Source organism: Cynoglossus semilaevis, chromosome 15 (genome assembly GCF_000523025.1).
Source record: "Cynoglossus semilaevis isolate Cse_v1.0 chromosome 15, Cse_v1.0, whole genome shotgun sequence".
Taxonomy (NCBI): domain Eukaryota; kingdom Metazoa; phylum Chordata; class Actinopteri; order Pleuronectiformes; family Cynoglossidae; genus Cynoglossus; species Cynoglossus semilaevis.
The window spans coordinates 2,031,964-2,047,192 of record NC_024321.1 but is presented as its reverse complement, the minus strand read 5'-3'; the positions used below and the strand labels follow the sequence as shown (position 1 = coordinate 2,047,192).

The following is a 15,229-nucleotide window of genomic DNA, read 5'->3' as shown; positions in this document are numbered from 1 at the left end:
GTCCGTCTATCTATCCATCCATCATCCACCTATCCACCCATCCATCATCATCCATCCATCATCATCCATCCATCATCATCCATCCATCAGTCCGTCTATCTATCCATCCATCATCCACCTATCCACCCATCCATCATCATCCATCCATCATCCATCTATCCATCCATCATCCATCCATCAGTCCATCTATCTATCCATCCATCCATCCATTATCGGTCCGTCCATCTATCTATCCGTCCATCCATCCATCCATAATTATTTCGTCCCCTCTCAGTCAGGGGTGCTGAGAATCATCCTACCCCCCCTCCCCGTCCACTCGGCGCTACAGCATGTGAGTGCATCTGTAAGAAAGAAGAAAATAAAGGGCTGGAGCAGAATTGGAGCCCGCAACACGACAGTGACCCAAAACACACCAGTAAATCCACCGAGGATTGGCTGAACATTGGGAATTGGAGAGTCCCGGCTGAGTGGAAGCCCAGAGCTTAACTCCATTCAGATGCTGTGGGCTGTACACGTGAGAAGAATCCTTCGATCATCGTACAGCTGTACAGAGTTTGCACCGAGGAGCGCAGGACACACTTTCAACGGACCGATGTCAGAGACTGGTAGATCGCTGCACTGGTGTCTCGCTGCGTGGTGACACGAGCCGTAGGGGGCGCAGTGTCCCACGGATGTAACGGAAACACCACTGGTACTGTTCTATTGGTAGTTTTTGTCCTGGATGTACACTAATTTTTCGTCTCTCGATCCTGGTAGACCAGGAGCAGCAGATAGTAGTACACAAGCCTAGAGTGCCCTCTGGTGGCTGTAAGTGTGAAAATAACGAACATGTAAATTTCAAGTGGTACTGGAGTAGCAGATACTGTACTGGTACACAAGCCGAGAGCACGGTTAGCAATCCTGCCTCGGAAGCAGAGAGTCCTGGGTTCGATTCCCAGAGGTACCACATGCTTGGCGCTTGCTAGGGGCAACCTGTTAGCAGCTTATCTGCTGCTAACACAACAATTTCCCAAAATATGGGATCAATGTTGTACAAAGCACTATAGTGCCCTCTAGTGGCTGTCAGTGTGAAAATAACAAACGTGAAATTTATTTTGATTAGAGTATAAATTACAAAACCCAGCCAAAGGATGAAAAAAAAGTGCGACTGATAGTCCGGAAAATACGGTAATATAACTCAACAGTGAAAGCATAACTAAGGATAGTCAAGAATTTTCTGTAAGTTGTAATTCCACAAAAAAAAAAAAAAAATTCAAACTAAAGTGAAAGAGAGTATTTATACCCTTATAAATTAGCTCAAATCACACACTTGGGTGCACTTTTAGAAAAGTGTCACTCAGCTCTATGAAGCAGGCTTACCCTGTTTAAACCTCAGACATCTGGTTCGTGGTGCGCCTGACTGTTGTGAGAGTGAGAGTGAACAGCATGGTGAGATCAAAAGAGCTGTCTTCAGAAAGAAGACTGTTGCATCTTACGGGCACTGTAAGTCATTTAAAAGATCTCAAAAAGTTTTACAATGAGCCATTCCCCTGTCTGGAAGAGCCGACCCCGGAGACGCTTAAAGAAGTCCCAGAGGCAGGCTCCTGCTACTGTGTGACAGTCCAGAAAGAGACTGCACGATTTGAACTCGCATGGGAAGTGTTGCGGGGAGGAAACCATCGCTTTTTGGGGGAGAAGCCTCAAGGCCAGACTGAAGTTTGCCAGAGAGAACGCAGATAAAGACCAGGAGCTCTGGAAAACTGGGACGATTGAGTCTCAAATTGAATCATGTGTACACCCCAAACAGAGGACATGTTTGGTGTCAACATGTGAAAGCCTGGAAGACTAGGGACGCTCTGCTCCAGCAGGACCTGGACAGCTCTACGGAACAGAGGATCAGACGGTCCTGGAGGATCATGGGAGCAGGGGCGCTGCTAGGAATTCTGGGTCCAGTGGAAGGATATGACAGTGGGTCCCTATGTAACACACTTAAGAACATGGATATAGTTACATACTGTTTAGATTCACTATTTGTATTATATTATATTATACTATATTATATTATATGTAAGCATATATATATATATCCCTGGTACTGTTGTGAGTTGCTGGTACTTTTTCTCCAGATATATAGTATGTGCACTACTGGTACTATTCTCTTTGGAGTTTTTGTGGTAGAGTTACACTATTACTTGTCTGTGGTTTCTGGTAGACAACACAGCTCTATTCCTGGTACTGTTGTGAGTTGCTGGTACTTGTTCTCCAGATATGTACGATCTGCGTTACTGGTACTGTTCTATTCGTAGTTTTTGTCCTGGATGTACACGAATTTTTCGTCTCTCGATCCTGGTAGACAACACGACTCTATCCCTGGTACTGTTGTGAGTTGCTGGTACTTGTTTTACAGGTATATAGTATGTGCCCCACTGGTACCGTTCTGTTTGTAGTGTTTGCGGAAGAGCTACGCTCATGTCTTGTCTCTCGATCCTGGTTGACAACACAGCTCTATTCCTGGTCCTGCCGTCACTGGACATAGTTCCAGGTTCTATTTCTACCACCTGGTACTAGTTAGCAGGGTGGAAACAAGCATACAGTGTCAGACTCTGAACTGTTCAGTTCCCAACTCCTGGTACTAGTTACTATGATAGTAACACACCCTGAAGTCATCCTCAAATCCTGGGACTAATTTTGTTTTTGTTGTTGTTGTTGTTTTTTTTTACCTAGCAACTCCTAAAGATGAGAGATGAACTCAAGGTAAGAGAAGCAGAGCTGGAGAGGAGTCTGGAGGACAAACAGCAGCTGAAGACCCAGGTCCAGACTCTGAAGGACGGACTCCAGAACCTGCAGAAGGTTCACCTCAGACAGGTCAGTCTGACTCCTCCACAGGATAAAGGTTGAATTATTGTTTAACAGAAAGCTTGGTTATTTCTTTCTGTTAAGTGGAGGGAAATAAACCAGTGTAATTTACACTTTGATGGAAAATAAATTGTCCCAGAACGAGTTTCAGTCCGTGAAAAGGACAGTAGAAAAGAAACTTGTCAAACAATGTGAAAACGTGTCCGAGAAAATGACTGAAGTTTTTTTTCTGAACCACACTTGTTACTGCGATTATCCAAAATAACTATTAATTTAGCATCACAGTAAAGCTAATTTTATCTTTTTTTAAAAAAAAAAAAAAAACTTAACGGGTCCTTTCTCATTAAAAAATATCCTTTAATTAAAAGTAGTAAATGCAGTATCTATTTGATAGCTAAATCTTTTGGTCCAATTAAAAAATGTACTTTTTGGGCTAATCATTAGCCAAGTTAGCTTATTAGCTGAGCTCTATACGCGTAGGCAATTCTTAGCTATTTTACAGCTAACTCGGACTTATTTGTGAACATGTATTTAGGTCACTTTCACTTTGTCTTACCTTTAATGTATTACATTTTAACCCAGATTTTTTGCGTATCTTTTTACCCCACTTCTTCTACTGCCTGCTTTGCTCTAGGCTACCTAGCGATTCTCTAATTGTTAATCTAAAAGACTTTTCAGAGCCAAAATCTAAAGCTGACGTTCTAAGACTTCGACCAATGCATCACAGCCATCACACTCTGTTCTTCCTTTACTGAACATTTTGTCCTCCAGTGGGCTATCGACTTGTTTCCTTTTTTGCGCTCGGTCACCATGATTATTACTATTATTAATCCCCGCAGGCGGCTAATGTAAATCACTGCTGTTGTTAGAAGCTCTCCTCAACCATCTTTCATTTGCTGTTACATCAAGTTTCATTTGTAATTACATGTGCTGTTTACACGTGAGTTTTTTCAACAGTTCTCATTCTAATATTGATCAGTTCTGTTCAGCGTGACAACCGGGGGATCAATACTAAAATATAATGTAGCACCGTCTACTGTATAATCTTTTCTCTGCCACGTGTATCACGTTATTTCTCAATAGAGAAACACAAAGTTAACTGGAAAAATGTTTTTTAAAAATCAAGCTCACTGACTATTTTGTTAAATTACAAAAAAAAAAATAAGTCTAGAGCTAGCCAAAATACGTAGCATCTCGCTTTAAAATCCTGTGCTAAATGCTAAAATCCGTTAGCCTACACTGGTTAGCAATATTGAAAAACATCTGTCACTCTGGAGTTGTTAAAATGAGTCTATATGAATGAAATAAAAGGTTATAAGTAAGGTAGCCAAAAGTTAACAGCACATGCTAAAAGTTAGCTAATTTTAGTTTCACGTTATCCCTTATCCCAGGCTGTTTAGTGCATATCAGTCTTGTAATGTTTTTGTTTCTTTCATCCAAACATCACGGCTCAGTTTTTTTCTGGTCCCATTTATTAGTCAACATACGTCCTTAGATTATTCTCTTCTCTTGTTTGTAACCGATCACAGCTGGAGACATCACAGCAGGACGACAAAGTCTGTGAGGACAGCACAAGTCAAACCAGTGTAAGTTTTTTTTTTTTTTTCCTTCCTTTTTGACTGTCCTATCTGGAAGCTCTTCCATTGACATGACAGATCATTACAAGGCCAACACAGTTCACTGCAACTGCATTTGTCATGGAATAAATCTCAGCCAGACGAGGCCGAGCCGGGAAATAAAAGGGTCATAAAGTCCGAATGACTTGCATATGTCTACACACCCACACACTGACACACTCTGTGGATCTAATGTTAAAAATTCAAAACAGAAAAAGCCAAACAAAGAGTGGAGATAATGCAGACCAGGGTCAGATATGGGGGTTTTTCTTTTTTCCCCACTGTGGAAATGTTTTAGGATCGTCAAGGATCGAGGAATTCCCGGGAAATTCAATGTTGCACAATGTATGCAGTGCTAGCTACGCTAAAGAATAGCTTTCACATATTTATAGCTAGGTTTAAATGGTGTCCGGGCTAGGTTTTACTAGCTGTGCTAGTTTCTTTAGCAACCATTTTGCTATTACGTCATAGCTAGGTTTTAGCAATCTTTAGAAATCTCTTTTTTTTTTTAGCTTTTTTTCTAGTCAAACCCAGGTAAAATCAACTATTTGTCATGGATAATATTAGCTTTGTTGTTAGCTTTTTAGGTATTCGTTAGCTTTGTTTAAAGCTACTATATTTTTAGAACGTCTATCTTTCTACATTCAGTTACATTTATATTTAGTCATTTGGGTTTTAGTTTATTTTGCCTGTTTATCCTTATTTGTTTATTTTACTCAAATTTTCACAAACTTTTTTTAACTACTGTCTTATCTTGTCTTGTTTTAAGCTAACATTATGCTAATTTAACATTGTCATTGGCTTAGTTTGAGAAATCCTAGCCTTATTTGTGTTTTGAGTCTTAAATACATAATACTATAACATGTTTCATTGAAGTCCCTGATACTTTGGACTCTGGTCTTTAATTAAAAAAAAAAAAAGAAAAAAGTCAGTCGCAGTTCAACTGTCTCTGACGATGAAGTAAACAAGCCTGAGTTCACACTGACTTGTGACATGTCAGGGAAATGTTAATCAGAGCCACACAATGGAGTGGAGTGAACACATCAGAAGTTTCGGCTCTGACACATGGATACTGACGGAGATATGACGAGGATGAGGATAATGAGGCGTGGGAGACAATTCAGCAGACAGCTTTAATTCTGCCTGAGACCTACACACACACACACACACAGAGAACAAAGAGAGAGAGAGAGAGAGAGGCAGATATTCAGATGATGCAGCATCTGTTTCTGATCTGTGGAAGACGATGCAACGACGACATAAGTCAGTTTTTTTGTTTGCTTGTTGTTCCAGTTTGGAGTTTGTGCAACCGAGCCAGAAAATATTGGGCTGTCACTGCTAGACACTGTTAGACACCATTTATAAAAATAAGTAACTTTAAAGTTGGACACTAATTTCAAAATTTCAATATTGGATTATATTATTATTTTGCAGTATTATTATCGATCTATCTGTTAGCATAAAACGGCTAAACTATCTGAGTCCAAAGTATAGCCAGATAATAGGTCAAATATGCAAATAAAGTGGTCAAAAGTTTACCATAAATAAAGCATCTCTCAGACAAAAGTAGATTAACAAAATGTGTTTAATTCTTTCTAACAATAAGCAAACAGTTCATCAAAGAGCTAAAAGGCTGCTAAATGTTAGCCGGGAAATTCATAGCCAAAAATACAGCAACATGGGTTATGACGTCAAAATTATATTTTTTTCTTGTTTGTTTTTTTTAAATAAAAATGTCTACAAACGTAGCTTGTTTTTGTATATGTCTGGTTGTTCTGATTTTTTTTTTTTTTTTTTTTAAATAAAAATGTCTACAAACGTAGCTTGTTTTTCTATATCTCTGGTTGTTCTAATTTTTTATTTTTTGTGTAAATGTTCAGGAAACATCGATGGCGTCAGGCAGTCCGGAGAAAGAAGGTCCTACAGAGAAGAACCAGCAGAGTCCGGTTCACTCAGAGAGAGAAGCCCTGCTCGTAGGTGCGTTGATGACCACGCAAGCTTTTTTCTATCAAAATAACATTATTTAAAACTATTATTCTTCCTTACTTTACATGAAAAGAATTCCTAAAAATCACACAAAGAATTCACAAAAAAAAAAAACAAAACTGGACCAGTCTCTGTCGGACTGGAAGAAGTAAATGTGGGAAAATTCAAAGGACTAGAATTTATCATCAAAGATATTACACAATCTATTGTTTCTGGGGGCTGTTGATGTCATGGATGTTTTTCAGTCGTTAAAAACGATTCGTTGAATTCACTGAAAACAGACAGCTTATCCTCAGATTATGCATAAAACAACCAGCAGATAATTCACAAAAGGCAGCGTAGCTAATGGAAAGCACAAAGGCCAGGGTTTAAAACTACGTCAAATCTTGGTTTTGTTCCTGATGTAAGAAGTTTTGACATGGGCTGCGTGGCGTGTGTGCTGCTTCCATCCACCGTTCGAGGCTAGTGCGTGCTAACTGCTAAATAATGTAAACTCGCTGGAAACAACTGAATGACTCAATCCATCAGCGTCCCATCACAGTTGTGTTCGGGGAAAAGATGGCTAACAGTTCAACATAACAGGGTTTGCTTATAGTAATAAGGTAACGAAGGTAGCTAACAAAATAAACCCTAGGGTGGCTAACAGCTAAACACGTAGCTAACATAAAAAGTAAAACTAACCAACAGTGAAACGCAAAGATGACTCAAATGGCCGTCAACCAAACACAAAGATACTAGCTCGGAGTTAGCCACACAGATAGCTAAGAGTTACACAAAAGAATAGCTGACTTTTACGCACAAAGATACAGTAGCTTACAGTTAGCCAGAGGGTAAGTAGCGGCCCCGTTTTTAGTGAGAGCTTGTATATTTCAGGCTGCCACAGATACCAGATGATGAGACAAAGAAAGTCTTTTTGTATAAACTAGTGGTGAAAAGTGGTAACACAGTCCTAACTAGTAATCTTCTTTCAGGAGTTCCTCTTTGAAGCTCGATTGTTAATCCTCCTCCAGTAAGTCGCTTCGGATTATAGCATGGGCTAAATACATACAAATGTAAATGTAAAATCTGAATGCACTAATACCAAGTCATAAATGTGTTAGCTTCAGGCTAACATGTAGCTCCATTCAAGCATCTATTTGCCTTTATCGTTCGCTCTACACTCTCCGGAGACTCCGTAGTTTATTACTTTTGTTTTTGAGTTTGAGTTGTTTGTCTGGAGTGTTGTTCTCCAGGTGTTCCGATGGGGGTTTTTTTTTTTTTTTTTTTTTTTTTTTTTTTTTTTTGCAGAGGTGGAGGATTACCTCCGTCTCTCTCCAGGCTCTGACTGTCAGCTGATAGCAGATGGTTTGTTTTAGCTGCAGGAGCTGAAAAAGAGCTCGGACCTGAGAGACAACAGCATCAGAGCTGTCATTAAACACTCACTTCAGTCCGCAGCAGAGATATACAAGAGGATTAGAACCGCAGCGGGAGCTGTGGGAGAGCAGACACTCAGAGCTGATGTTGAAGAAGTGGAGAGGAGTTCGACGAAGAGCTGTGGATGATGGGAACGGTGTTGGGAGCGTGATAACAGACATGCTCCGGCATTAATCTGTTGTTTTCTGTTTCTGTTCAACTCCAGGTATTATATCAACGTTCCTGCACGTTCACCCGTTTGGAGCCAGTATTGAGTACATCTGTTCGTACCTGCAGCGTTTGGACACAAAGGTAACACAGTGGCGTCCATCAAAACTCCCCCATTAAATAGTATTTACATCACTATATTAGTTAGGAATCCTATCAGAGCCCTCCCTGGGTTTGGGTCGTGATGGTAGAGGATGTTAAAGTGTCGTCGGGAAAACAAAAAAACAAAAAAAACTGAAACGTCTAAATAGATGTCTGTAGTAAGGACATGGAGTCTAAACTACAGGAGACATAAATAAACCTCATACAACATGTAGGACAGTGCACACACCATATAGACCACATGTGTCAAACTCAAGGCCCGGGGGCCAAATGCGGCCCGCTAAGCTGTTTTGTGTGGCCCGCGGGAGCTTAAAAAGCTTTTAGTAAAGTCCATGCAGCAGAATTTCGTAACCTAAAAAATTAAAAGTTGCCAGAATATCTTTAAATAAAGAAAGTCAATGGATATGTCTTTGAAAGAAGGAAGTAAAAATGAAGTACATTTTTTAACTGTGTCCCATTGCCAAATGACCTATGAACTGGTACTGGTCCGCGGACCAGGGGTTGGGGACCGCTGATAAATACAGTCATACAACCGGCCCTCTACTGGGCTACTATGTACTCTACTGAGAGGCTAGTCTAGTTTTTAATAAATTCGATTGAGCCGACTGATTCGTTTTCGCTGCAGCAAAATGGGTTTTGTCAGAAAAAAAAAAAAAGATGACGGTAGTCTTGCAGACGTCAAGTTTCATTCAATATATTCAATATACTGAAGGATTAATTCCATTATATATACATATATATATATATATATATATACATATATATGTATATATATATGTATATACATATATATGTTTATATATATGTATGTGTGTATATATATATATGTTTATATATATATGTATATATATATATGTATATATATATATGTATATATATATATATATGTGTGTTTATATATATATGTATATATATATATGTATATATATATATGTATATATATATATACATATATATGTTTATATATATGTATGTGTGTATATATATATATGTTTATATATATATGTATGTGTATATATATATATGTTTATATATATATGTATATATAAAATGAAGTGATTTTTTTTGTCATGCTTTTCAAAGTGTTCCTGTCTAATTATGGTGCCGGTGCACGTGCACGCCCACACACTCCTCTTTGTTCACCTTCACCTCCGCTGATCAGTCGTTCCCACCCTGACTCTCCCTCGAACCCTTCCGTCAACATCACCGACACCAGACCTCTGTCGGTCCTGCTCATCTCCAGGCTCCAAACACTGAGGTCCTGTTCAGAATGATAATGTAAAAAAACCTTGTGATGGATCCTGATCCTGATGCAGAGCCACACCGGCGCCTTTGGTGCCGAGCTTTTTAACGGCCTGCTCATTAATGCAGGACGCCGAGGTTCGTCTGCGGCAGCTCAGACGCTGCACGTCTCCTCTGTCACCTCACAGTCTAAAATAACCAAACATCCTGAGTCCAGGAGAACCACTAGATGAATGGCAATCAGTCAGGTGACTGCTGAGTCAGGTGACTGTTGGTCTCTGTCAATGTATGGAAACCAGGATCCTAGATTCTTGACATTTGAAGGCAACACTGAAACTGAAACTGTGTATTTTTAAAAAATTTAAGAAGTTTCAGCACCGGAAATGATTTTCACTATGAGTGACGGTACTTCACCTCGGGCAATTTTTTTATTTATTTTTTTTTAAATAACTAACAGCAACCAAAATTAGCATGAAATATGTCTAAATTTGCTCAAATGCGTGTAGTGTGTTACTGAAAACCTCTCTGCCGCTTCAGCCAAGACAAATTTGTAAAAACGTCGACATGACAGATGAACCAGAAACCGAGACGAAAATTAGCGTCAACTTCCCCACATGTGATTTAAATCCAAACATTTTGAAAAAAAAGGACTAGTTAGGTTATAGTCTTTGACATAACACATTAACCGGAGGCTGCTCAGTATTTGGCTCAACATTTATTATTTACAGAGCGCTTCACTTTCCACCGAATAAAAGCTCATCAAACAGGAACATACACTGAAATAAAACCAAACTAGAGTAGAGAAGGAAGAAGATATCAAAAAAAGAACCAACGTTTCCCAAAACTTCCACAACAATGTTGAGCATAAAAAAATATCCATTCTAAAGATCATATGTGTCAAACTCAAGGCCCGGGGGCCAAATGCGGCCCGCCAAGGTGTTTTGTGTGGCCCGCGGGAGCTTAAAAAGCTTTTAGTGAAATCCATGCAGCAGAGTTTCTTAACCTGAGAAATTAAAAGTTTATATAATCAATCAAATAATAATCAATTTCAGAAACATGTATTAGTCTGTTATGGAGTAGTTACATCTATACCAGAGGTCCCTGACCTTTTTGGTTCCAAAGTACTGGTCCGCCAGTACCACCCGTTACTACTGGTAGATCATTAAATTTTCAAAATAAAACATCTTTTAGACTCTATTCTGTTAGTATCAGAGTCTGAATGATCTATTATTTCAAAATATTTCCACAAAGTAAATGGATATGACAGGATTTTCTTCGAATGAACTAAAATTAGTAAAAATTCAGTACATTTTTTAACTGTGTCCCACTGCGGCCCGGTACCAAATGACCTATGGACTGGTACTGGTCCACGGACCGGGGGTTGGGGACACCTGATCTAGACAGTCTTCCAGTAACAACCAGTCCTTCCAGGGGGACTTTATTGCTGATGTGGCCCTCGGTGAAAATGAGTTTGACAGCCCTGTTCTAGATGTAACTGCCGTGCACCATAATGTGTTAATACATGTTTCTGCAGTTGATTATATTATTATAGTTACAAATATTGTACTTTTCTCCGTGTAATAAAAATTAAAACATTTTAGTTCTTCAGGTTAGGAAACTCACGGTCAAATCAAACTTTCAAACTTTTTAACTAAATTACAAAAGTCAGACAACAACCACAGACGTCTCAGTTCAGAACTATATGAGTCTGGGTTTGGGTGAAGTTGACGAGGTGCTGTAGCTTGTCCTTGAACTCACCAAGTGGCTCTCCCGCCATCATGAAATTCATTGTTGTAGTTGTAATTTACAGGTCATTACACACTCTAAAGCAGCCTAGACTTCATTATCAGGCAATTTAAAAAAAAAAATTTAAGCTTCACAAAATGACCTGGCGGGCCGCCTTTGGTCTGCGGGCCTCGAGTTTGACACGCGCCCTAGATGTTTATACCTAATTATAGGCCCCTTCAGTGTCCTATCTGTCTGAGTGGAATCACCTAGTCTGTCAGATGTGATGGAACGAGGTCATTCGTGGCTTTGAAAAACAATTTCAAACTTTGATTCTAAAACAGCGAAGAGAGAACAGAACAGGTGGTGTGTGTGTGTGTGTGGATGTCGAGAGTGTAACAGAAGAGGCTCAGTGTGCCGCTCCTAATTTAAGTTCACGCTCTTTCTCTCTTTCTGAAGATCAATCCCAGCGAGGTTGAAGCACTTCTGTCTCGACTTCCCTGCACCTTCAGACAGGAAATGACTGGTGTCGGTGCCAGTCTGGAGAAACGCTGGAACTTCTGTGGCTTTGAGGGCATTAAGAGCACATAAAGAACAGACCACCTGCTCTTAGGGATCACCGAAGAGACTTTTGGAAAGAAGGACAAGTCAAAGGCAGCGGCACAGAGACTCTGTGATTGGGGGAAAAAAAAAAAGGGGAGCGGAACAATGGACCTGACTGAGCCCCGGCGTCTCAGACCCGAGAGGATTTCAGGGACGGAAACAGGACACGCAGCAGTTTCCACAGCTTTAGGAACGCCGCTATTGAAATTATGACGAAATGTGTCAAACACTGAGTGAAAATCAGGTTTCAGAGCCGGAGACTCTCCCTCAGAATCCTGCCGTCGAGTGGATCATTTCCTGGTGGAAGCAGAACTCCACGACTCAGTGTGGAGGTGTTGTTGAGGTGTTTTGGTTTTTTTTTTTTTTTGTTTTTTGTTTTTTGTTTTTTATTTTATTTTAATTTATCAGGGTCAGACTGAAAACTCTCCAAACCTCTGAGATTCCAGACTCTCACCTCTGTCTGTCTGTTTTCTCTTTCTGCTGTTGCCGGTTTGTATCATAGACGACAAATGGATCTATTTCTTCATTTTCTGTAAAAGCTGTTCTCAATTGCATAGAATCATTTGTTGTAATACACTGTAAATGCTGGGAGGATATTTTTGAATATTAAATAAGATGTTTTAAGTAAAAAAAGAAAAAAAATAGTTGTTGGACTTTATGTTTTGCAGAGTCTTATCTTCTTAATCATCTTGTAATTTCTCTTTAAGCAATTTTCAATTACGCCTTCCCGCTGCAGCGCGGTCACATCTCATTTCATGGAGAAACACACCAGAGGGACGTTGTTAATGATGACTAATAGAGTTGAGCAGTGTGTTCGTGGTCCGTTTCCCTGCTTCCGTACCTTCCATATAGAACACAGAAGTTCACGGGAGAGAGTTTTCACCCTCAGCAGCTCCTCTCTCTCTCTCTCTCGCTCTTTCTCCCCCTCTGCCTCTCTGTCCGTGTCTCTGTCGGGGGCTGGAGCGTCGTTCCTGCAGCTCACTGAAGTGTTTTTAATGCTCCTCCATTGGCCTTGTTGGCCTCACATACTACCTCCACCGCTGAGGGAAACAAAGGTTTATTTTCACACATGATTAGCTCTAATCATCCTCCTCCATCTCCTACAGGCTCTCGCGTTTGAAAAATTAGCGCTCGTGCACTTGTCAGCGTACAAATCCTTTTGGCTGAATGAATAATAAAGAGAATGGGGTTTTTTTTTTGCCTAAGAGCAGCAGGCTTTCCTCGCTCGCACATGTTATTTATTATTAATAACCTCGGTTTGAAAAAGGAACCGGAGCTTCATGGATGAAGAATTAACCCGGCGGTAGGAATGCAGATGTTTGTATGTTGAACGCAAAACAACACTGACACAGAAGAAACTTCCAGTGCGCTCCGTTTGGTAGCTTTTGGCCAACTGGATCTGGCGGGAAAGCTGCTGCTGTGGGATGAATTATGTAAAGAACGTGAGGAAAACAAACGGAATCTAAATTTAGCTAAGTCGGATTAGGTCCATTTCAGAATGTTCAAATAGTAGTTTGGCAAAATGTATACGCCTCCGACTGAGGACTTGGTGGAATCAAACCAAGAACTCTCTGTACGATAGGACAGGAATCCCATCCCTGCACCTTGGCCTCCTTACCTAACTGAGATAAATGAAAATGTCTGAGAGTGTGAGATAATGGGTCAGAGGTGACAAAGAGAAAACATCATAACATCATAGGATACTCAAAATATAGTCAATAACTTTAAAAATGGTTTTCATTTAGCAAACAATTAGCATGTAGAAGCTAACATGTGTCTGGCATGTAATCAAACAGGTAAATGTTATTAAATTTTGTTTACATTTGTAAAAATCTTAACCTGAAAAAGGAAAAATGAAAAGGTATTCCACAAAAGGCTAAACGTACGTAGCTAGATGTACAGCTAAAGTTTTAGCCCAGCAGTAGCTTAGTAACTCACCCAAAAATGTCAAATTCAGACAGAATTACTGTTATGTTCAATCTTCAGATTTTCAAATTCCCAAGTCCTGGGAAAGGTCCCTTAGACCAAGACTGAGATCGGAGTTAAAAATTAACTCCAAATATATTCTCAAAATCTCCCCTGGTAACTTAAAAAAACATTCAGTTGCCTTTTTAGCCTTTTTAGCATGCTTTTGCAAAGTACGAGTCAATTCTTTTTAATGTGTCTTATATTTTATGTTTTGTTCTTTATCCCACAGTTTCAGGTCAGCTCGTTTTTTATTGCTAATTTTGGTAACTATTACTATAAATAAACTGTTTACATCCGACTATATCGTTTGCTAACATTCATCTGTATAGATAGCTATTAGCCGTTAGTTAAATGCCAGCTAATGGCTAACATTTGTGTATTCATGCACTAATATTTCACCTCATTCATCATTCATGTCTTCAAATAAGACCAGTTATTTGTGGAAACCTTTGGTTAACTTTGGGCCCTTTACCAGCTAACGTTAGCATGTGATATATTTAGCCCATCTAAATTTTCTATTTCAACTTCCATCGAGCATCCGTCCCATTTCCCTGAACCCCTGTTCATTTCTGACAACAAGTGGAAGTGCCGTATGAGAATGGATGAAGGGCCGGTGAGTCTGTATTTAACAGGAAGTGATTCAACAGCTCCTCCTGTTGAGCTCAGCTGCAGCTGCAGCAGCTCCACTGCTTCATGCTGATTAGCATGAACAGCAGGAGCTCCGTGGTCTCACTGGGAGAAACATGTTCACTGGGAATCCCTGAGGAACAAAAGCGGCGTGGGCCTCGTTAATGTATGAATTCATAAGAAAGCAGCTCGGAAAAAAAAAAAAAAAAAAACACCCACCATTCCAGGAAGCCGCGGCTGCACAATAGAGATGCTCTTACGGTTGCCTGGAGACACTGGGGATGGAATCACCCAGAACACTACTATTGGTCAATAAAACTACCACACTGATAACTTGGCTTTTAAGGAATTTATTACCTTATAAATCAAATTTTAGGGTTAACTCGAACGATCCAGTCCACGTGTTCCAGCTACATCCTCACCCTCTGCTCTACAGCGATGACTTTTTTTATTTAATCACGTACAACTCTATAATTTTTATATCAAGGGTCTCCACAGAGGTGGTCCGGTCACAGTGATTTGACAGGTACTTCTTTACGCCAGCCCTTCTTAATGAAACCCAACCTGCAATTTAAGGGGCCTTTGTGGATTTGAACTTGGAGCCTTCTGCTGACAGGCGGGGGTCACTGCCGCCGCTCTAGCCCGCAATTAAGTGTCTTGACTGTTTCGTATATGTAGTTCAAAATTAGAGATTCAATTCCTAAAGTTCTAGTTGGGTCTCTTTTCAGGGTCACAGCGTTGCTGGAGTCAGTCCCAGAAGGCACTGGGCCAGAGCAGGGGTCACCAACTGGTAGCCTCTGTGGACTAACTGAGGTGACCTTGTTCTAAAAATAAAACTAGTCACCAAGAGGGTCAGATGTACTGTTACTGTGCTTCTTCTTCTTTATTCGGAAAGTCTGTATCAA

At 40.0% G+C, this 15,229-nt stretch overlaps 1 protein-coding gene across 3 annotated transcripts in view; it reads left to right on the top strand.

Moving 5' to 3' along the window:
• The window catches only part of enox2 (ecto-NOX disulfide-thiol exchanger 2), a 173,927-nt gene extending 161,565 nt beyond the window's left edge, over positions 1-12,362 (top strand). For all 3 annotated transcript variants that reach the window (XM_017039392.2, XM_025062934.1, XM_008326491.3), the window contains 5 exons: positions 2,704-2,844; positions 4,365-4,421; positions 6,332-6,428; positions 8,056-8,141; positions 11,586-12,362. In XM_017039392.2, the coding sequence (XP_016894881.1) occupies positions 2,704-2,844; positions 4,365-4,421; positions 6,332-6,428; positions 8,056-8,141; positions 11,586-11,717 (513 nt within the window). In that variant the 3' untranslated portion in view covers positions 11,718-12,362. The remainder of the gene's footprint in view (positions 1-2,703; positions 2,845-4,364; positions 4,422-6,331; positions 6,429-8,055; positions 8,142-11,585) is intronic.
• The last annotated feature ends 2,867 nt before the right edge of the window (positions 12,363-15,229 follow it).